The sequence below is a fragment of the Montipora foliosa genome, chromosome 10, assembly GCF_036669935.1.
Source record: "Montipora foliosa isolate CH-2021 chromosome 10, ASM3666993v2, whole genome shotgun sequence".
Taxonomy (NCBI): Eukaryota; Metazoa; Cnidaria; class Anthozoa; order Scleractinia; family Acroporidae; genus Montipora; species Montipora foliosa.
Window position 1 is genome coordinate 14,390,873 of NC_090878.1, and position 24,644 is coordinate 14,415,516.

Here is a 24,644-nt window from a genome sequence, read left to right on the forward strand (position 1 = left end):
TAAATCACCCTCGATAAGAAAAATGAGTATGGATTCTTTGGGAACGCACATGAGCGGGGGAAAAAGTCGTAAATGGAAATGGAAATAGAATTTGTTTACCCACGGCACACCTTAAGAGCGCTCAGGAGCTCGTTCAAAATGTGTCCGTGCATTCCGCATCGAAATGGAATTCGGCAGTGTTGGTTTTTTGTCTTTTTAAAAACTTGTGCTGTTGTATTGAGACTCGTTTTTATCTAGTGTAGGTACCGAAGTTTCCTAGAAACGGTGAGTGATCCAGGATCGACACTTATTCATTTAATCGATACTCGATATGTTTGCCGAGTCAAAATACATATCATAATACGTGAGCGAATGTCTACAAAAGTTGTTCATTTAAAGGGAAGTTCCACTCTCACTAGAGTGACTGATCCGAATAAATTGAAATTATGTTTCCGAACAAACTTTTTCGAAATTTGTTTTTAAAAAGAGTTTATATCAGGAAAACTGAATTTTAAACTCGCTTAGTTTCAATACCAAAATTTTGCTGGCGCTGCCAGCTTGAATCATTCAAGATGGCGGCGCCTGCGAAATTTGAAAGCAAAAATAGGCGATTCAAAAACTAATTTACTTCGGATACAAACGCTTTCTTTGAAATAAAAAATAAGCCTGATTTGACTGTCAAGGTTAATTCCTGTTATTTATAGTTATTTATTTTTTGAAGTGGCGGTTCTCTTTAATAAATAAGTGGTGATCTCCTCACAGGGGCCGCGGAGTACGTTTGAAAGTGGGGAGCTACGTCTTGGTATATGTATTATTATTATTATTATTATTATTATTATTATATTATTATTATTATTATTATTATTATTACTATTATTATTATTTACTGATTGAGTAAGAATACATACATGGTGGAATTAACAATAGGACATAGGTCCCCTACGAGGTTAACCACCAGGATACACCACAGAGGAAGACCACAACACCGGAAACTACATGCCCTACTCTTTACGACAAGTGTGCGGGTTCTTTTACGTCCCACAGGATTGTGAACATTGAAGGGTTGTGAGACGGACCTCCAGCTTATCGTCCTTATCCGAGAAGACTAGAAAGTCTAACCATTTGCAGGTGTAATTTCAAAGGCAGCACTTTCTCCTCAGTTATTTAAAGACCCTGAGTGTTGGTCCGGCCGGAATTGAACTCACGACCTCCCGCGTAACAGCCCGGTGCTCAACCAACTGAGCCACCGGTGCGCCCTCAAACAAATGACTAAGGCTTAATGAAGCCAAAAACAACCCTGAAAGAACAAATTTCAACCCCTAATAATCGCCATAATTGTCATTTAGGCCCTGTTTACAAGCAGGTAGGGTAACCCTACGCGTTTTATATCCCACGCACAACCCGTCTCGCAGCAAAAAAATGTGTTGATTTTGTTGCAGAAAGTAGAACGGACCTCGACCTTCTGCAACACGTTGCAGCTTGGAACACATTTTTCTTTTCATTGTTGCCAGACAGATTGTGCATGGGATGTAAAACGGGTAACATTCTAGGCTAGTTTCGCAGCATTGTCGGACAAGTTGGACTTTTTTGTTGTTCCTATTACCGTAGCTTTTAAAAAAGGTGTTTTATTTCTTTGTAAAGGAAATCGCTTAAAGATAACGTTATATAGAAACAAATGTACAATGCTCATCGTTTGACCTTGTGCAACGCCCATAACGCACACAATCATGACGGTGCAATTTTTAATGTAGCCTAAAAAAAGCTGCTCGTATACGTCAGGGAAGCAGCGTCCAACGAAAGCTAACAATGCGCGTCTAGAAGATTATAGCACAAAAATTAGGCAAAAAAACCTCCTCTAGTTCAGGTTGAAGGCTCCTCAAATGTCATATGATTTTGGTAATGTGCAAGAAGAAGCTCCTCGCTGCTCAACTGCTGTTCTTGCAAAGTGCCGAGGCGATGAATCTCTACTTCGTGTTCATTTGCACTTCCAGAACTTTCTCCGGCTTTTTCATGTTTCTTAACACTTTTCTGTTGCGAAAAGACTTTCCTATTAGCCTACGTTTATTACGCTTTTCTCCAGTATGGACTCTTCCATGTTTCCTTAAATTTCCAGCTACGCTAAAGCACTTGCCGCATTGTTCGCATTCATAAGGCTTCTCTCCTGTATGGACTCTTTCATGTGTCCTTAAATTATGACTTCCACTGAAACATTTGCCGCATTGTTGGCATTCATAAGGCTTCTCTCCAGTATGGACTCTTTCATGTGTCCTTAAATCTCCTGCTCGGCTAAAACACTTGCCGCATTGTTTGCATTCATAAGGCCTCTCTCCAGTATGGACTCTTTCATGTGTCCTTAAACCTCCTGCTTGGCTAAAACACTTGCCGCATTGTTCGCATTCATAAGGCTTCTCTCCAGTATGGACTCTTTCATGTGTCCTTAAACCTCCTGCTCGACTAAAAAATTTGCCGCATTGTTCGCATTCGTAAGGTTTCTCGCCAGTATGGACTCTTTCATGTGTCCTTAAACCTTCTGCTCGACTAAAACATTTGCCGCATTGTTCGCATTCATAAGGCTTCTCGCCAGTATGGACTCTTTCATGTGTCCTTAAACCTCCTGCTCGGCTAAAACACTTGCCGCATAAGGCTTCTCTCCAGTATGGACTCTTTCATGTGTCCTTAAACCTCCTGCTCGACTAAAACATTTGCCGCATTGTTCGCATTCATAAGGTTTCTCGCCAGTATGGACTCTTTCATGTGTCCTTAAACCTCCTGCTCGGCTAAAACACTTGCCGCATTGTTCGCATTCATAAGGCTTCTCTCCAGTATGGACTCTTTCATGTGTCCTTAAACCTCTTGCTCGGCTAAAAGACTTGCCGGATTGTTCGCATTCATAAGGCTTCTCTCCAGTATGGACTCTTTCATGTGACCTTAAACCTCCTGCTCGGCTAAAACACTTGCCACATTGTTTGCATTCATAACGCTTCTCTCCTGTATGGACTCTCATTGGGCATTTTTTAAAGTCAGAAAACAAACGATCTAAGGGAAGTTAATAAAAGAAAATCAAATTCTTAATACAAAACAAGAATATGAAGTAAATACAAGAACAATATTATATTACTGTTAATATTATTAGTGAAGTGTGGGACACCTAAAAAGTTCTAGGAACTTATAGCTTAACTGACCAGAAGAAAATAAAATTCCTTAGTACAAAATTAGGGTGAACAGAAGATATTAGCTTAAAAAAAGAAAAAACAACCACAAATGGCGTGTATGCAGGTACAGCATTTCTAATAAAGATGGGGACTTTAACAGGTACAGCATTTCTAATACAGATGGGGATATTAACAGCACTCAAAAGCATTGTACTGAGCATAAGCAAAACTAAAAAAAAGATAAGATAAGATAATAATGATATTTATACAGGAAAGCTCTCTCATAAGTTAGTGATCTTCAGACAGGGGTCCTGGGCCATAAAATAAAACACAAATTGACAGGACAAGATTTAAACTCTAGATTATAAAACTATAAAATTAAAACGTAGGTAGTTAATATAGATTATCACAATTTACTTCTAAACTGAGATATGGTGACTGAGTTGCTCAAGTCTTTCTGTCCAAATTGTTCCAATCTTTGAAGGCATGGTAACCCTTTCTTTGTTTACCCCAGTTCCGTTTGAAAGATGGAAGAAGCCTAAGCTCATATTTGCTACGTGTGCTATAACTATGAACGTCGCTGTTTCTTACCATTTCCAATTTATGAGAAGTAATTCCATCGAATGGACGCATTTATAAACATAAAAGCAGCGATGAAAATATCTGTGTTGTTTTACAGTAAGGACACTTCAACCGTGAACACGTGACTTTTTTTTTTTCGACGACTAAGAGATAAAGGCTCTTCTTATGATGTATAGTGTTACATGTATAGCATTTTGTGAGTGTTAAAACATTAAATACTCTTGTCAAAAGGACGAGCCCACATTCTATAGTCACTAAAAAAATGTACAAACAAATATCAAGTGTTCATGGTTCGAGTGTTCTCACTGTAAGTTTAACCAACCAAGCTGATTAAGGTGGCTCCCTAGAGTATTTGCGAATACCCTCACTGCAGGGCACGAGTTACAAAAAGCAACCTACAGTCACTGTAATTAATTTCTTTCAAAGTTTTCCCTGTAGAGACTTACCAATATGGATACCGATATAATAAGGCTTATTTTTTGGGTGTCAATTTTTGGATTATGGCAGTGACTATGGTATTATCACATCTAATAACAGGCAGATATATTCTTATTTTTGGCCTAAATTCCTTAATATTTATACTTTCCTTCGGTGAAATTTTCCTATCCTTTGCCACATTATGGAAATCATATTGCCTGACATTTTGAAGCGGTAAAAAGTCAAGGTCGTTCAGACGGTTTTGCCAATATTCTGTAACTTGTCATTTTTCTAAATATATTCGATTAGCTCTCACATATTTTAACAAATATAGAGTATTTGATAGGAAATGTATGTGGGTATAACTGAGCCAATTAAAAAAAAATACCAAAGGGAACGCGAGAAAAAAATCAGTTCAGCAGGCTCGCAAGGGTTTTTCGTTGCTATAGTGTTTGTGAAACGATGAAAGATACAAAAGAAGCCGGAGCCTCCTTAAGGTGACTCCCTGGTTTTGCATTGTGCAACCCTACTGCGCATTTTTACCCCCATTTTTTATTTCAAATTTTGCTGAGAATGGTGTCTTCATGGAGGAGTAAAGAAATCTGCAAAGATCTATGGCATGTTTTTGGCAATATTATAAAATTGCACGGAAGGAGCTATTGCGAGTCGAACAGCCCGCACTCAAGTTAAATCTATTTTAGTGTTAAGTACTCACAAAGGCATTCAAATACCTTTTTTTAGGAATGTATGTGAATTAAACATGGAATGACACCAGACTATGGGTCATATCATGGATTAAATTCATAAAATTGAGCTAAATTTGTCCAACATCGCGAATTAGCGGCAATTGTAAAAGTGGCTTAAATAGGCGAATTCGTCTGCGTCGTACCAGGGAAACGAGCACTGTGACCTCCCTTTTTCATTACATTTTTATCATCTCCTTGACATATTAATTCTACTTGAAATAATTTGAAAAGGTCTTCAGGCATAAAAATTACAATCTTGATTAAAAAACATTGCGACATTGTACTTTGGAAACAAAATTTCTCTCGTTAAGCCTCAATATCCACATGCAAATACTCCTGACTGATCCACATTCATTCTCTTATGCTATTAGTTGGGAGAATTTGCTAAAAGATAAAATCTTCCCTCAAGTGATCATTTTATCATACTGACATAAGCTTTCTTCTTGATTACGTAGTGATATTGTCAGAAGGAATTTTATTTCGGTCACTCTTGGGACACCATGGGTGCTTACCATTTAGCCAAAAAATCCGGAAATTTCGGTTCGAGGTCAAATGGAAAGGCAATTTTTCGGAAAATCTTTTCGGAAATGTGGACAACCTCCAGAGGTTGTCCACTTTTCGGTTCGAAATGGAAATCGGGAAATTCGCTTACCATTTAGGAGAATCGTTTCGTTTCCAGGCCCTTTCTCACAAGATCGAGTAAATATGCAGGATGGAATGCTGGGTGGTAAATGGGAAGCGTCATTCTCATCTGATTGGTCAATAAATTTGGAAAATCGCTTACCTTAATTTTATGCAACGATCATTCCGTCCGGATTATTAGGCTAAATGGTAAGCACCCCATGTGATTGTTTTTCTGTTTATTGCCTTTCAAGTCATTTGTCGTATACATTATACAAATATTAGGCTGATTTAGCAACAGATCGGGAACGTCAGTGGCGACGTCGCGCGCAGCAAAACTACTAATGAGAATTTAGAATAGAGAAGAGTCTATTCTATTCTGAATTCTCATTGGTGTTTTTTCTGCGCGCGCCGTCGCCACTGACGTTCCCGTTCTGTTGCTAAATCAGCCTATATTACTTCTACATCCCCTTTAAGCTGTAAATTACTACAGTTATAACAGAGAGCCTTTTCATGACACTAAGAATATTTGATTCTTTTTGTAGCTCATGCTCGAATTTTGTGACTTTGAATAGCAGTACTCTTTTAACAGTAGTTACAGCATATGGATTAAACCAGCTGGGTTTCGATAACAATATGTGGCCTCTTTTTGTTACTGAAATGCATACAAATCCAGGAAGGTTAAACTACTGAGCCTGTTTCAAGGAACGTATTAAACTCACGTTTCCTTTTCATTGAATTCCCCCCTGCATTAATGAGAGACATAAATGCGTTTGAGGAGATTCTAATCAGGGGAGCTCAGTACAAACTAAGAGGTGTAGTGCGATGTCACAACAACCACTTTACTTGTGCTGTTAACTACTTACATGAATGTGAACTTCAATAAAATGCTTGAAACGTTAATTTTTCAACGGTCTTTTGCACACTATTTATATTAAATACACATCCCATAAATAGGTTATCAAAAGCGGGGGCAGCTCTAGTGAACACCATTTCTAGTTTTATAATTGTCAAATCAATCAAATACTTCGCGCTAGCGGCGCGAACAGTGCACATCCGCCAGCTGAACCACTTCATCCGGTACTTCTAATTGCTCCCGAAACCCCTGGTTATAAGTTTTATATGGCAAGTTCATTTATTAATAATTTCCCTTCACTGAAGTACAGTACAGTGCAATTTATTTGATGATCTTGTCGCAGTCTAACATGAAGAAAACAACATTGTACTCCCTATGCCCATAACTCTTCGAGCCAGTTCGCTCAGGGAAGGGCACCACAAGAAAAAAGAAAACGCACGGCATTATGAAATTATGAATTCTTAGCTTTCTACTGAGGTAAAATCATTTCAGTTTTTCCACTGACGACAAGCCATTCAAGTCTATAGTGATGTGTCTTCTTTGATAAATAAATGGTAATCTTTACACTTGGCTGTTAAGTAAGACTTAAGAGCGAATAAGTTATGCGAGTGTGAAGGCTTAAGTAAAATCTCAAGTTTTATTGGTATATTATAAAAGCTAGACTGGACCCAGCTGGACTCTGGACCGTCAACCAAAACATTCAAGGAAAAAAAATTATAAAAGCAACGAACAAATTCACTTTCAACTTAAGTTAAATCGTTTAATAGATAAGCGACAACATCATCTGTAAGCCGGAGAGCAGAAGGGATGACTAGAAAACGCACAAGTGTTGGTTGCTTGATCATGTTACACCTATTCTTTAACAGTTACAGTGGCTGCCAATTATTAAACAACTTGCAGTTAGAGATGCTACCATGGTATTTAAATGCTTAAATCTGGACTTGCACCTCCATATCTTTGTCAGAAGGTTAAAACCAGATCGGAAGTGCACAACTGCAACACTTGGAATAGGGATCGCCTACATATACTACTCTGTAGGACGGCTGCAGGTCAGCGCGCATTTACTTTCAGAGGCCAAAAGCTGTGGAATAGATGAGTTTCAGTCTATCACTAATTTAGATGTATTTAAAGTAAAAATAAAACAGCGTTTTAGATATCTGATATTGTAAATTAAGATGAAAAGCCTTTCGAGGAGATTAATAAAGTTATTATTATTATTATTATTATTATTATTATTGCAGAAAATTTGCATAATTATTACAACATTATTAAAATAAGTGAATGAATAAATGAATCAAACACAATTATAGCGTACGATAGTAATAATTATTCAGTTTTGTTATCAATGAGTAAGCGTGAACATAAGCATCCTCAACTCCGAGTACTGTGAGAAGAAATTTCCTAATTGTCTTTTGAATGGCCTTTTTGTGTAAGCGCGCGCGCGCGCTCGCGCCAGTCTGGGAGTCGTGTCGTACCTCATTGAACGGGCTTCAGGATTGGCCAGAAGAACAATAGAATTACGAACAAAGATAACAATGGATTTAGCACTGAAAACAATAGGAAATACCAGTAGCCAGGAGGAAGAGAGTTCCATAATCTCGTTCCAAAGTTGGCAATAGACTTACAACTGTATGCTCCGTCGCGACAACAACTGATTCGAGTTATCCAGCGGTTAGAGAAACCGAAGGTTTGAGAAATCTCCCGGGATTCCACTGTAGTTATCTTTGGAACACAAGTCAACCAAATCCACTTTTAAAACAAGAAGATCTTTCAGATCTTAAAACCGCGCTTTGAAAATTTATCTGTTTTCTTACCACTATATAGTCGAAACGTAGTACACATTCCAAAGAAGTATTTGTTGATTCACTATGACTATAGACACAAAATCACCTGATCAATCTGTAGCACAACAACTGACAACAACGAATGCACACGAACTTATTGCAATATCAGTAAGAGCCTAGGTGAAATTTCCGAGGAATCTCCGATGACGTAATGGTCTTAATTAATCTGGAACTGTCATCAGGATATCTATGGGTATAAACGATACGATAATAACACTTTTAACAACTTATAGCTTTCTTTCCTAAAAGTCGCGATTAAATTTAATTGGTTTTTTACACGAGTGAAGGCCTAGTAGTCACACGCGTCACTTAATTTTAGAATTACGTTATCCACGGCTATGTTTAGTGCGGTGGCTATTTCCCTACCAATGAAAGTTGAAACGTCCACACATTCCATGGATGACATAATGACCTTTTATGTATTCAATACTCCCTTCGAATCAACCTCTTAAATAACTCAAAAAGGCAATATATTTTGTACTAAATAAAGAGTGGAATATCCATAAAATTTTAAGTACACTAACGTTTTAAAAGCTTTTGGCGAATACCTGTAAACATCATAAGTTGCGTGATTCGAAGTGCCACTGACTAAATGACCGAATAGAAATTTGGGACTGCTCATCAACAAAACTAAATTTTATCTGTTTTCTTACCACTATAGTCGCAACGTAGTACACATTTCACAGCAGTCCTTGTTGATTCACTGATGACTATAGAACCAAAATCACTTGATCAATCTGTAGCACAACAAACTGACAACAACGGCTGCACACAAAGGTATTGCGCCATTACTTCAAATCTCCGATTGCACCATCAGTCGAAACCGTAGTGAAATCTCCGATAACGTAATAGTCATAGATTTCTTTCTTAAAAGTCACGATTACATGTTTCAATAAGACACAAAAAAATGTATATTTTGTTGTAAATAAAAAGCGAACTATATTCATAAAATTTTAAGTACATTAAAGATTTAACAGCTTTTTGGCGAATAAACATTTTAAGTTGCGTGACTGAAAGTCCCACTGACTATGTGGCCGAGTGGAAGTCTGGTTCAGCTCTCCGACAAAACGACAAAAAAATAATAATAATAAACCCATCGCAGAGAAAACAAAAACCGTGCATGGAATGAATTTATTCAAAGACACAAGTTTATTCGTGCAGAAAGTCAATTTCCAGTAAAACTGAAAATCCGGTACTTCCTATTGAGAAATTTCCCACTCTTGTACTACCCAGGAATGCGATAATGTTACTGCGGCTTATTATCCAATTTCCGCTCTATTATCTGTGAAGTGGTCGCTTACGAGAGATTAAAGGGAGAAATAATCCCTGGAGTTTGGACTCGAGTTCGAGTTCGAGTTGAAGATCGAGATAGACTTCGAGTTACACTTCGAGCTGGATTTCGAGTTGGTTTTCGAGTTAGGAACTCGATTGCAAACTCGATGGTTCGGGATTCCCCTCTAATAAAGGGTCGCAGTTGCCTACAAGAGGTTCCAAATACAGTGATTTTACTTGGAAACTTTTCGTATTTTCAGTATTTTGGAAAAGAGGTCACACACGAAAAGTAGAACAAATAACCACAGCAATTCGTGCTTCAACTTGCACAAGTATGATGATCGTAATGTATACTATTAAGTTATTATTCAGTCTCAGTTTAATGTATATATTTTGTAGTCATTCTTGTTTGTTATTATACACGACCCGACAAGCTGTTCAGCTTTAACTACTGATCGTGTTAAAAATAGAGGTTTACATTAAATTATGGCCGAAGTTAGTTTTCTGACCACAAATTAGGGCAATTTGCCCTGCCGAGCTACATAATTACAAATGTTAGCAACAACAGTTTTTTTAAAAACTGTTGTTGCTAACATTTGTAATTATGATCTCCAACTCGAAAAAGAAAGAACGAAATTTATCACTTACCACAGAGATCGAACGATTGAAATATCAGAACACTCTCTCTCTCCTATTTAGTCAATCTGCGGGAGCGTTAATAATACAAGACTTTCTTCCCCTCTAAACGAGTTTGAAGACAAGAAACGCATCTGCAGAATCACTTAGCTAAGTTATCAGTTTCATCAAATAATCTGACTGACGGAAAGTCAAAACAGCTCTAGCGTTCCTCTGACGACCGGATTAATGAGTTTGATTTCAGTAATCAGTTCTATGGGCGGCCATCACCGCCAAAAATACAATAAATTGAAATAAAGTGACAAATGGACAAGTCAAGACTGAAACGATTTTGCTAAAAAAGAAACGGTTCAACTAATTGACAAACGACTTAACTCAGCGGCAAATGGTTTAGTGAAGTGTGAAATGGTTTAATACCTGGGCAATAGACCATATTCGTATTCTCGGTATTGGACTGGAGCAAGCTTGCAATGGAGGCTAATGCGGGGGAATCTTTTCGAATGCAAATACTTTTTAATATATTCCCCCGCATTAGCCTCCATTGCAAGCTAGTTCCAGTCCAATACTGAGAATACGAATATGGTCTATTGATACAGTGAAAAGTCAAATGGACAAGTCAATATTGAGATGATTTAGGAGGAGTTCAACTAACGGCATATTATGAAAGCTGGACTGGACCCAGCAGGACTCTGGGCCGTCAACAAAAAAATTCAATTAATTTTTAATTTTTTTTTAAATTAAAAAGCAACGAGCAAATTCATTTTCAACTTAAAACGTTAAATTGTTTAACAAGTTTAATAGATAAGTGACACCATTATCTTTAATCATAGTTAATACAGGGGACTGGTTTGGAAGCTCGGCAAACGTCAATGGAGCAAACAAAGATGCCAAGATTTAGGTTGGAAAGTCCACGACCATGCACAATCTTTTGTTTTGCGCTTATACACTATTCATGAATTACGTAACCAACACTTTTCTATTGGTTACTTTCTCAGTACGGAGTAAACAACTATTGTGTTTTGTGCACGGTCAAGGCCAAAAAAAGAGAACAAAAACCTACAACAAAGAAATTTGTCGGGTTTCATAACCATTCTACTCCATTAACTATGCTATAATCCGGAGCTTTTTTCGTTACGCAGGACTTTGCGTACTTTTGCCCTTGTTTGTTCGCACCCTCGAAGGGGGGTAATGTATACTGCAAAACACATGTATAAAAGTAGTCCCTTTATGCTATCTTGTTTAACTCCCTGAAGAAACAGATAAAAAACGGTTCACTACTTCAAAACATAAGCACTTTTTTCGCTGAGTTAGTCAATATGCCTACGGTGTTGCGAGACTTTGGTGAACTGATCCAATGTTTGGAGTTAACTGATCTACCCGCAAAAATTGTCATCTTGTCGCAGGAGATGAGTCGTCATTGACAGTGCACAGGCAGCCCAAACACGTAATTCGACTGCTCAGTCAACGTAACGATTTGTAAGATTTATCGATTTGAGGCGTTCTGGGCTAGTTTTGAAATTTTCTCCTATCCTTCCTTTAATGAAGGATAAAAGCAGATTTCAAAAGCATTCGAATTATGTGTTTGGGTAGCCTGTGAGTAACGCAAACCGCTCTATTGATTCAAGTTTGCCAGGCCTCTTTGAGAATAATTTCCTTAAATCCAAATTATATCCATAACAATTAAATTAAAGCCTACCTCAAAGAACGAAAGAACCGATGATTAGAGTTCTAGTGACTAAGTGAATACAATCGATGCTGTGCTAAAGTTTTGTTCAATCTTGCCGCTTGCTGGAGTAAAAGATAACAAGAAGTTTTATCTCACCTGTGGAAACAACCGTAGATATTGCGGTCAGTGGGGCCAAAGACAAAGGCAAATGCAGCAATTAACTTGTTATCAAACAATCTTCAACACTGAAAAGCTTTTTGTAAAACGTCCTCTTGGCAGTCTGATGCAAATCGTTCGTTTAAGAAAACAGTGCAGTGGGATTCTCAGTCAATTCTCAGACGCAAAATAAACTGTGATGAACACGAAAGCCAATTCAACACACACAGCGAAATTAGTTTGCCGTTTTGAATGCGTGCGTTCCAAACAACTCATACCTATATATAGCTGACAGATAAATTATAATGGTATCGCTCATCTATTAAACTATCTGACTTAAGTTGAAAGTGAAAATGGTCGTTGCGTTTTATTTATTTATTTATTTTAGTCCAGCTTTTATGAAATGCCAGATACTGTCACTAACGATTCAAGGAAGAGATAAGTGACTTGAAAACTATCCTTACGATCTTGGGATGCGCCAGGGAGTACAAACATATAGGAAATTATGTTAACTTACAATCTAATGAAAAGACTGAAGGGATATCGAAAATACTCCGTGTCCGGAAGCCCGATAAATTATAAATTTCATACCGATCTTCGCGAAATACTCGATGTATGCAATGTTATCTTAGTTTAGACGTCTGAGAAGTTGTCGATTACAGCCGTCAATCTGTTCAATGCATTTCCGTGAGCACTCGACACTATCAAGGGCACCACTTTACGAGCAAATTAAGCCAAAAGCCTGTCAGAGATATTTCAAGAATCCTTGTAATGTATGAAGACTTTCTTAAGATGTTTTCATCACCTAGAAGAATTTCATCTGTTCGGATACCTTTATAGCTGAAAATGGAAGTGCCCGAAAATTTAAGAAATGGAATCTTCATTTTAGAAATTGCTGGCTGAATGTTACCTTCTACGAACTCAACCTCCCAGGAAACCATTTGCTTATCCGAAACTGCGAGGTGACCCTTTTAAGTGGCAAAACCAATTGCAAAAATATCCCTTCCGAAAACGTAAGGGACTACTTTTCCCATGGTTGCAAATCTTTTAGGTGATGTTTTAGCAAAGAACTCTATAGCTGCTTGCAACGTAGAACCGAAATTCTTAGAACAGCTTGACTATCCCGAACACGTATTTTATATTTGGGTGCCTTAATTACACACTCCAATTTAATGGATTTCAATTTTCAACGTGCTTGACTGATATAAGTACTTATCGCAATAATGGCAATACTAACATTTTGGAAATGAGTGCTGTGGTCATTTAGCGATTTTTACGTTCGCGGTCATTTAGCCCGCTTTCCGAAGAAAGGGCTGCCATGATAATTTTCGAAAAGGAGACAGGCCCACAAACTTCTAACGATAGAAGAACCTCCTAGAGACTGATTTCTCACTTAAAATGCAGCAAGCAAACATTCTTACCTTCTGTAGGGGAGTTTTTGCTTACAACAGCTCGAATATTCTCAAACCGAAGCCATTCCTTTCCACAGAACTCTTTGTCCCCTACCTCGCTCCCAGGGTCTCTCTTCTCTGCTTCCTCTTTCACAGTGTTAAGGCGGGGTACACCTGAAAGCCGTTTTCACGCAGCTCCTTCGTAGACGGGGCAAAAAATAAAAATAAAAAAACACGTTTCTATTATTACAGGGACACAATTGCATTCCAGCAGAATTGGCACAAATTACTTCAGACATTACAGCCCCTTGATTTCTCCTTTTCTGGAAGCGTATTTTAGTTTTTACACTATATTTTCATGATGGTTTCATTGCGTAGTCACTAAAACATGGAACGACCTAAAACCACCTAAAACCATCTGCAACCACCTAAAACCATCTACAACCACCTCATAAAAAATCTACAACCATCTACAACCACCTACAACCACCTCAAAAAAATCCACAACCAGTCACAAAGAATCGAATACCATCTTAAGCAAGACATAATTGTATAAAATAAGCAAGACGACAATATGTAGTTACCATTTAGCCAAAAAAATCCGGAAGGCATGATCGTGGCATAAAGGTAAGCGATTTTCCGAATTTGTTAAAAGCCAACCGGATGAGAATGACGCTTTATCCTGTATTCCATCCTGTAAACCGCGCTAAAATCGTGAGAAAGGGCCTGGAAACGAAACAATCCTCACGAATTTCCCGAATTCCGGGAAATACCGGGCTTTTTCCATTTACAAAAAATTTCCGGAAATTTCGGTGGAAATTTCCATCGTGTGAAAAACGTGTTCTATTTAACTCAGGTCCGTTCGCCGCCCAGTGATTGCGATTTTACGCGCCAAAATTTAAAAATGTGGCCGTGAATAGCCTGGAAGTGGTAAGACCTTTCAAAAGTTGTAAATGGAACACACATTTCCATCGGAAGGTTTCCAACGGGAAAACAGGACTAACTTTTCAGAAGTTCCGTTTATTCCGGAAATTTTCCAGTGGAACGAACCAAAAACCTGTGTCCCATTTACATCCCAACTGGAATTTCCGGAATTTCTTACACTCTATTTCCCGGAATTTGGGAAATCCGTAAGGATCGTTCCGTTTCCAGGCCCTCTTTCACGATTTTAGCGCCCTTTACAGGATGGAATGCAGGGTAAAGCGCTATTCACATCTGGTTGGCTTTTAACAAATTCGGAAAATCGCTTACCTTTATGCCACGATCATGCCTTCCGGATTTTTTTGGCTAAATGGTAACCACATATTGTCGTCTCGCTTATTTTATACAATTATGTCTTGCTTAAGATGGTATTCGATCCTTTGTGACTGGTTGTGGATGTTTTTGAGGTGGTTGTAGATGGTTGTAGATGGTTGTAGGTGGTTGTAGGTGGTTTTAGGTCGTTCCATGTTTTAGTGACTACGGGTTTTATTGTATGCAGAGTGTTGTAATGCACGGTGCTTAAGAACTATGAAAGGAAATTGAAAAGTGCAAACAAAATTAAGTATCGCAAACAACCTCGTCCCTCTAAGTTAATTTAAGTAACTTTCCCATGAGAAAATGCATTGGGCGATAGCCGAATTTCCGCCTATGTTGTTGGAAACACGGGGGGCCGTCTTAGTTATCTTAACGTAATTATCTGTAGTATTAGTTTTCCCATGGTTAGCCCGCACGGGTTAGCATAAAGGACCGCGGAAACTTCAGTTTCGGTTGCTATCAGTTTATCCAACAATTTAATTAACTCGAATTTAGCTAGGCTGAACTATCATCTCCCGCAAGTATTTACCACAAGCTTTTCCGCCTTGGTTGCTAAGAGTGTTATGATCACGTTTGTATAACTTTTCAAGCTTTTTGACCAACCTTAGCTAAGTAAGAGCATATATAAACGCCAGTTTTTGAGAGAGCTAGAGAGAGTTGGCTGCCGGCAACGGCAGACTGCTGAAGTTCCGTGCCAGAATAAAGAAGTTAAAACGCTGAAGCTGTGTCAACAAAATCTGTCCCGTAACACTTTCAACAATCGATAAAACTAACGATTTTATTTGAAGGATATTAAGGTTCTCCTTTACAAAGGAAACTGCTTTAACCCCGCGTTTCTTGGCCCTATATATTTTCTCTTTACTTGATGTGCCATTTTTGGTGTACTATGAGTTATCGTACTGTACTGTAAGTAGCGTAAGCTTTTGTATTGTTTGTAGTGTAAGTGATCGTATTGTGTTATAAGTAGTATATGTACTGCATTGTACGGTAATACAAATATTTAAGTGATGGAATCAAAAATCTTTTTTTAAAAAAATAAAAAGAGACGGGACAGCAATGCGGGAGGAAGGATGGAAATGTGTTTCTTTAACAAATTCAAGACCAGTTCGCTGACCGCGTCGATCTGGTCCCCACTGGCAAATTGTAACAGGTTACGTAGTGTCTGGCCTTGGGAATCTTGCAGCACGGCACGCAGAAATCGGAGTTGTCGTACCAAGCGTTTCATGACTCTGTCGTTGTATGTTTTCGCGTCCCAAGCTCAGGTGGTACTTCCTGAAATCCATCTGCCATTGTTACACCTCCCACAGGTTCCTGATCTGTGCGATTTCAACAATTATGCCCCCTCGTGACGGTCTCTGTTGTAAACTCGACTAAACGGTTTGTGACAGTAGCGGCAGAAATGAACAATATACGCTCACCCAAAGGTATTGCTCCAAATGAGCATCGCTTGCTTGACGTCTGCTTTTACACACATTATGAAACACTGAGCGAATGGTCCTCGCATTTACTCCCTCAATTTGAGTTACTCCACCAAAATGAGTAGAGACCGAACTCTCGTTGATCAGGTCTTACTTGGTGTTACTCATTTTGATTCACGGAAAGAGTGAGTTACTGCCCCAATTTGAGTAACTCAGGATTGCTCGGAGTTGCTCATGAATTGCTCAGAGTTGCTCATTTGTTTATTTTGCTTATTTGTTGCTCATCGGTTGAGTATTTGCTCATGAGTTGCTCATTTACTCATCGCTTGCTCATTTTACTCAATACTGAGAAAGGAGCTACACATTATCAATCAAATACACATTCTCAGGAGGGAGCCCGTAATGTGGCTGGTAGGACTGTGAACCCTAACATCTATTATCAATAGGGAAAAATACCGAATTTTGCTTTACTCCTTTTTTTTCATCATCTTGTCTGTTTGCATTTTTGTGAGGCCTCATTTTTGTGAGGGTTGTCCAATACACCCAAACTGAGTCCGATGGACGTAGGCCATGGGCAACCAGACTCACCGGAAGTCAGTTCGCGAGAGACTTAGTAAATATACAGCAAAGTATAGTTGAGGAGGGGTTGGAAAATGTCGGCAAACGGACTCCATCGGATCCGATGGAGACGGGTTGCCGTGGAAGGAATCCATCGGACTACCGCGAGTCAGTTCCCGGGAGACTTTGTAAATATACAGCAAAGTATAGTTGAGGAGGGGGTGGAAAATGTCGGCAAACGGACTCCATCGGATCCGATGGAGACGGGTTGCCGTGGCAAGAATCCATCGGACTGCCGCGAGTCAGTTCGCGAGAGACTTAGTAAATGTACAGCAAAGTATAGTTGAGGAGACGATCGATACAATCATACATGTACTTTATTATTCAGGCGATTCAACCAAGTAGATTTTTGGCGAGTAATTGTGTGACCGAGTGAAAAGAAAACGTTCCATTTATCAAAAATCCTAATTTTACTTCCAAAGGTTGACCATGGCTCACTTATGTCCAGAAATGCACGCGATGACAAAAATAGCAGATTTGGAGAAAGAGCTCCACGATTGACACAAGTTGGCAAAATTAGCGAGTGCTGAGGTTCCATGCCAGAATAAAGAAGTGAAAACAAAATCTGTCCCGTAACACTTTCAACAATCGATAAAACTAACGATTTTATTTGAAGGACATTAAGGTTCTCCTTTACAAAAGAAACTGCTTTAACCCCGCATTTCTTGGCCCTATATATTTTTCTTTACTTGATGTGCCATTTTCGGCGTACCATGAGTTATCGTACTGTACTTTAAGTAGTGTAAGCTTTTCTATAGTTAGTAGTGTAAGTGATCGTATTGTCAGTATTATAAGTAGTGTATGTACTGCATTGTAAGTAATGTAAGTATTTAAGTGCTGGAATCAAAAAAAAATTTTAAAAAAATTTAAAAAAGACGGGAGAGCAATGCGGGAGGAGGGATGGGAATGTGTTAATTAATTTCTTTAACAAATTGAAGACCAATTCGCTGACCGCGTCGATCTGGTCCCCACTGGCAAATTGTAACAGGTTACGTAGTGTCTGGCCTTGGGAATCTTGCAGCCCGGCACGCAGTTGGAGGAGCTTGTCGTATCAAGCGTTTCATGACTGTCGTTATATGTTTACGTGTCCCAGGCTCGGGTGCTACTTCCTTAAATCCGTTTGCCTTTGTTACACCTACCACAGGTTCCTGATCTGTGCGTTTTCAACAACTCGTGTCGGTCTCTGTTGTAAGCTAGCTCGACCAAACGGTTTGTGACAGTAGCGGCAGAAATGAACAATACGCTCACCCAAAGGTATTGCTCCAAATGAGCATCGCGTGCTTGACGTCTGCTTTTATACTATTTTGAGTCACGGAGCGAATGGTCCTCGCAGTTACTCCCTCAATTTGAGTTACTCCACCAAAATGAGTAGAAACCAAACTCTCGGTGTTACTCATTTTGAGTCACGGAAAGAGTGAGTTACTGCGCCAATTTGAGTTACTCAGGATTGCTCGGAGTTGCTCATGAGTTGCTCAGAGTTGCTCATTTGTTGCTCATCGGTTGAGCATTTGCTCATTTACTCATCGCTTGCTCATGAGTTGCTCATCGCTTCCTCATTTTACTCAATACTGAGCAAGGAGCTACACATTATCAATCAAATACACATTCTCAGGAGGAAGCCCATAATGCGGCTGGTAGGACTGTGAACCCTAACATCTATTACCAGTAAGGAAAAATAACGAATTTTTTCTTCACTCCTTTTTTTTTCATCATCTTGCCTGTTTGCATTTTTGTAACTAGGCATAATGTTCATAAGATATCTACATGGCTTTTTTTTCCAAGGGAAGAAAAAGTGACACTTTGCAAGTCAAAGCACATGTCCACACTCGGTGCCCTGCAGGCACCAAAGTGAACGTACACTTTTGGTTGTTTTGAACAGAGAAAGGCAGGCACCAAAGTGAACGTACACTGTAAGTTGTTTTGAACACAGAACCAGAGCACAATAATTTTCTGCTGGGCAATGATTGAGAACACCCTATTGTTTCTACACGTGCTACTCGGGGACAAGTAAGTTCTGGTGCTGTTACTAAAAAAAAAAGTAACTTGAGTTCACATTGGTGCCTTGTGAAAATTGTCCTCTGGCACCAAATATGGAGGCTCTAGGTTGGGCCCAGGACCTGATTGTTATATCAATTGCATCTAAACCCCATATGTACACCTGTTGCAGAAGGGAAGTGTTGCCGGATCTTCGATACACAACAAGATGGACACACCTTCCCCGTGTTCTTTCCTAAATAATCATACTTGTCAATGATGAAATGTATATTGGCAGTTTTGCGGAACGACCTGCTACTGTTATTACCGAAATCATTTCTAAGATCACCAGTGTTTATTTATACTAAGCTGGAGATACTCTACATCGAGACACAGTTTACTAAATCGCCTAGTCAAAGAAAAACAGGATCTTTGGTTACAACACTTATTTTTCAATTTTCTGTGGCATTGTTCTCCATCACCCACACTTGCACCATACTGTAACAGGTTCTGGTGAATTATCCAGTGAAGACATTGGTCGAAGGCTAGCTGTAGCGCCCAATGGATTTGAGGCCAATGGAGGAGTGGGTTGAATGACAGATGACCCTGAACTGGATGGGGCGAGTTCAGATGCATTTAGAGGGGTTGCCAAGAGGGGCAATACTGGACTCGTCAGGGTCTCCCATGATCAGGAGCATGTCTATGAAGTCCATGCTACCAATTCCTCTCTGTAAGGCCCTAATGACAAGCTTCTTTGCCATATCTTCATCCATGAATAGAATGAAATCCTAAAAACCAAAAAAGGAGTTGTTTTGGGGATGGTTTTTAATAGAGGGAAGATTTTGAGTGAAGGCAATTTATGGTCATTTACGGAATTGTATTGGTTTTCATTCGATTACATGAGATAAATATTAGTCTAAAGTTCAAAGATTTCTTTGAGACAAAGTGAGAGTTTATGCCTCATGGAACGACTTCAAAAGATGTCACGGAACACAATAAGCTTACACAAAACGTTTTTTAATGCCATATCATAGCACATGAGTACGTTGAATAGCGTATCTCAGTAGAATTCATTTTGATGGCTATCAAATAATATTAGACAAATGTAGTTTCTATGTTTAAGTCCTACATTATAATAAACCTGTGAGACTGACCTTTACTCGCTTGTGTTCCTCGTTTCTTTCTTGTTCTTCCAATACTCTATCTGGCTCATGTGTTAGAGGACGTGGAGCATCAGCCTAGAAAAATAATACTAGTACATTATATACTTGTGATCATGTACAGACATATTTTCAGCGGGTCAAACCGTAGAAGACTTCCTGTCGCCCTGTCCAATGTTTTTGACGCGTTCCGCAGCCAAACTATGCCGTACAATTTTTGTTTGCCGTTTTACAGGGACAACCAGCACGCTTTCTGTCAGACTTTGCTGAGCACGTAGACATTGATTTACAACTGCATGATGTTTCTCCCTGAAAGAAATGCTAAGTATTACTCGCGCGACTCCGACGGACGACAATGCTGAATAGTGCCAAAAAACAAAGCTCATTCATTGCAAACCAAACAAAAAAATCTCCAGAAAGGAAAAAAAAGGTGCAATAAATGTTTAACTCACTTCATCGACGTCCTGGCCTTGTCCGGCGAGCATCTTTCTATCTTTCACACACGAATGGAGCGCACGATTTTCCCGCGTCAATTTGACAGTTTTATTGTTTTTTTTTTTTTTTTTTTTTGAGACATAACAGATGACGTCTCGCGCCTGCACAGAATCGGGACTGTGTTCCTTTAAGACCATTCGCACTATTCAGGTATTGGATACTATTTCCATAATCGAAGAATTATAAAATGAAACGAGACTTACCTGTAAGTTGAAATTTGATTAGGATTCTATTCTGTCATCAGTCTGGAACAAAGGAGTCACACGAGATGCGCATGCGCAAGCCGGTCAGTATTCAACGAGAGTGGCACAGGAAGACAATAAAAGGAACGAAGGAACTGGGAGGGTGGGATACGGGCATGTGGCTCCTTCGTCCCAGACTGATGACAGGATAGAATCCTAATCAAACTAAAACTTACAAGTATAAGTCTCGTTTCATTTTATAATTCTATCCTGTCAACCAGTCAATATCACTACGGAGTCACATGAGATTTCAAAGTCCTGTGCCACGAATCCAAAACTAAAGAAATAAAAAGGCAAATGTAAAGAAAGCTCCTTAACTTTATTGAACAGTCAAACAAAACAAACTGCAAATGCAATGAGCTACATATGCAACCGTCGATTCAAAAATCATTTGTTTCAGATCACTGCTGCAAAACCACAGTCCCAAAATTAACCGCGTGGTCAATAGGTTTGAGATAAAATTTCTCAAAAGTATCAGAGTTGGACCATCCTGCAGCTTTCATAATTTCTGCAATACTGAAACACTTTGCTTCACATGAAGAAGTTGATGCAGATCGGATGCTATGACTAGTGTACATAGTGACATCGATAGCTGCAGATTTATGACTTGTTTGGTCCACCTAGAAATCGTACTCCTTGATACAGCTTTGTGAGGCTTTATGTAACTAATCAAAAGTTGTGAATGGCCATTTCTTAGATCCCTAGTTCTACTAAGATACTCTTTAAGGTGTTCAAACACACAGAGTTTTTTGTCCTCCTTTAAAGCTTGCAGTACAATTAGTTCCAAATGCGCTCCAGGTTCAGGTGATTTTAGCTTGTGCATGACAGTTATTCTGTACTTGTCGTCAAATGATTGAATGTAATTCACATCCAAAGAATATATGGTTTGCCCACGCTGAGCCGTAGTCAAACAAAGTAACATTGTGAGATTTAAATGAAAGGTTCTTAAGTGACAGATTTCAACCAAAATCAAAGGTCTTAAGAAAATGAAGGACAATGTTAACATCCCAAATCTGCGTGTACTTGGGGAGGGCTGGCCTCAATTTATAAATCTCCTTTGAGCAGCAACAAATTAAACTAAAGGATGTTCCCCAAATTTGCTGCCATCATTCAGGGTGACAATTGACGATCACGCGGAACGGGCCGTGTTAACAGCACTATAGCCTAAACCGGAACGAAACATTGTCACCAAAAACTCAACACCCTGGTTTATACCAGGCCAAAAAACATCAACATCATTCTAATTACAGAAGCATAGCCATTTTGTTAAATATGTTTGGTATTGCTTAGTAGTTCCAGTTCTCCATGAAGCCATTAAAACTTTCTTACCACTTAGTAATAGACCATAGGTATCTAAGCTGTCCCTGATAAGAGGCAAACCATAACATTGAGCTTGTGCCACAGAGGGTGAATCTCCTCGGGATGGCTTGGAAGCCTGCATGAGGAGATCCTTTCTTGCTTTCAAGATTACCCTTTCCTTAATTAACATTGGTTTGCTTTGGGATACCACGCCACGACAGCTGCGATTGCACTTAAGGGAGGAAAGGCATAGAACATTAGGCTAGACCAATTCAATGTAAACACATGTATGGCAAAGGCGGATGGATCGGGTTTGAAGGGCACATATTTTGGAAACTGGGTATTAATACGTGACACAAACAGGTCAATTTCTGGGGTAGGGTAATGGGCTCCTGGTAAAGTCTAACTCGTTTAGTGCATCTTGTAGCGAGGATGTCGTTAACATCCATTCTGCTTCCTTTTGATTGCGGCGAGATTCAAAGTCGGCAACAAAATTTTGTGTACCGGGTATATGAGCTACACTTATCTAGATGTTTCTTTCAAGGCACCATTCCCAAATTTCCTTTGCCATAAATTTTCAAGAATGGCTGGTTCCCCTGTGGTTGATCGCACTAACAGCTGTTGAGTTGTCAGTCACAATTTTGATGTGAGTATTATAGATTTGTCACTAGCAAAGGTTCTCAAAGCCATGTGAATGGCACACATTTCAACATAGTTTATGTAAAGTAAAAACTCATCATATGTCCAATTTTCCCCAGTGGAGATGTCATCCAGTACGGCACCCCAGCCGATAAGAGATGCATCGGTAGTTATTGTAAACTGGGGCTTGTTATGTGATACCACATGAAATGCATTTTCTACGTTAGCTATCCACCATTTCAATTCCTTTTATGCCTCATTTGATAAGTACATGTATGCATCAAAATTACCGCTGTTGGTTTTAAGGGCTTGGGATTTGTCACCTTCCAAATTCCTATAGTATAAAGGCCCATGCATAACCCCAGGAAAGCTGGCCCTATTTGCCCAATCACCCGTGCCACTTATCGAATGGTTACCTTTGGGTCTTGTAAAAAGAGCGCACAAGACCGCTTCAAATTGACTGCTTTCTCCTTTGTCAACATTACAGTCATACTCAACGAGTTTAGCACAAAAGCAAGAATAACTATTCTCTGATCATGAGTGAGTAGGCACCAAGACTGATTTTACTGGATTTATCATAAATCCCAATTTCTCAAGTAGTAAAGTAGTTTTAATTATATTCCTGATGCAATCTTCATAAGTGAAGCCTTGCAGATAAAGATCATTCAAATGTGCCACAGATACATGGCCCTTGGCACATAAGTGTTCAAGGACTGGTTTCAATAACTTAGAAAATTTCCTGGGGGCACAATGTAAGGCATTTGGTAAACAAGTAAATTGAAAAACCTGTCTCTTCCATTTGAAAGATACCTGCTTACGATCAGATTCAGTGATAGGGACTGAGTAATATGCGTCCATAATTAAGGTCAATACTAGCCATAGAACAATTGGGAGCTAACAACTTGGTGATAGAATGCAAAGAATCCATTTTGAAATGGTGGTTAACAATCAATGAGTTGAATTTCTTAAGGTTTAATATCTGCCTGTACGATCCATCCTTTTTAAGTGTGAGAAACATGCTATACAGTAAATCTTGAGGGGTATATTCAACCCTTTCTATTACTCCGTGGCTAAACTAAGAAAATTTCCGTTTTCGGAGGCAAAGCGACTCCCGAAGTCTTAAAGAATTAGGGTTAGGGTTTAGGATAAGGTTAATACTATTTAAATGACTTACGGTACGAATGCGGATTTGATTGAATCACCTTATGACATGTTGAAAGGATCGCTAACACAAATCTGGCTGAACGGAGAAGATATGGCCACAGTACATGTACTGCGCAGGTGTGCATGACTAAGGAAACCAAAAACAAGAACAACAATATGGATATTACGCAACCTCGTTCTCAAAGCGAGTTTAACGGTAAAGAAAAGCGAAGCTTCGGTTCGATTCGCTTTGAACAAAAGAGAGACACCAACCGGTTTAGGAGGCAAAATGCTGAAAGGAAGAAGGAAACACTGCCACCAAGAGCATATCAGTTTTGCTTCAGACCTCGTCACTGCCTGGTCTTGCATTCAATATATGTACATAGAACCCTTCATAGAGTGAACTTAAGTAACTGAACCATGAACTCTGATGACCAAAAGGATGAGGCTTGGGGTGCTTTCCATTTGAATGGAAAAACCTGTTTGAAAAGGAACAGAACAATTTCCTTTTGTGACGCATTTGTCATCTTTACCGTGTCTGAAAACCTTACAAGGCGAGAGCTGTTAAATACTCACTGAGCTTCGGCCCGATTCGCTTTGAACAAAAGACAGACCAGGGACTGCGCAGGGGGTGGGGCTGGGGGGGCTGAGACTAAGACTGAAAACATGGCTACGCTCGACGATAACACAAACAAGAATTGGCAATCTGACAATACTTAATACCCACAAACAGAGAACAGACAAACGTTGTCTTATAGATATTACCAATGAGTTTGCAGCTCTCAATGAAAATCGAAAAAGCAACTTTGGCACCTTCAAAGAATCAGACTTTAAAATATCCGGGTGACACTCATCCGTTGCGTCTGTTGGGTTTAGCTTAGAAGTTAGTCTATTGATTTAAATTTGGTCAAACGTGAAGGCCAGTTCGTTACTCGTTGTTTTATAAGAATTAAAAATTAACTTCACTCTTGGCAGTTTTAGATCCATTTCTAGCCATTTCAGAAGACTTTAATTTCAAATTTTCCCTGTGGAAGCATGCACC

General features: G+C 39.2%; 2 protein-coding genes across 2 annotated transcripts in view; one reads left to right on the top strand and one right to left on the bottom strand.

Annotated features, from left to right (window-relative positions):
* The window catches only part of LOC137973007 (zinc finger SWIM domain-containing protein 5-like), a 435,845-nt gene that overhangs the window by 342,677 nt on the left and 68,524 nt on the right, over window positions 1–24,644 (top strand). The window lies entirely within an intron of this gene.
* Window positions 1,621–12,069, bottom strand: LOC137974432 (zinc finger protein 709-like). Its single transcript, XM_068821395.1, is given in 3 exon segments — window positions 1,621–2,620; window positions 2,623–3,015; window positions 11,928–12,069. Coding segments are annotated over 2 exon segments (1,038 nt in total). The 5' UTR covers window positions 2,984–3,015; window positions 11,928–12,069; the 3' UTR covers window positions 1,621–1,943.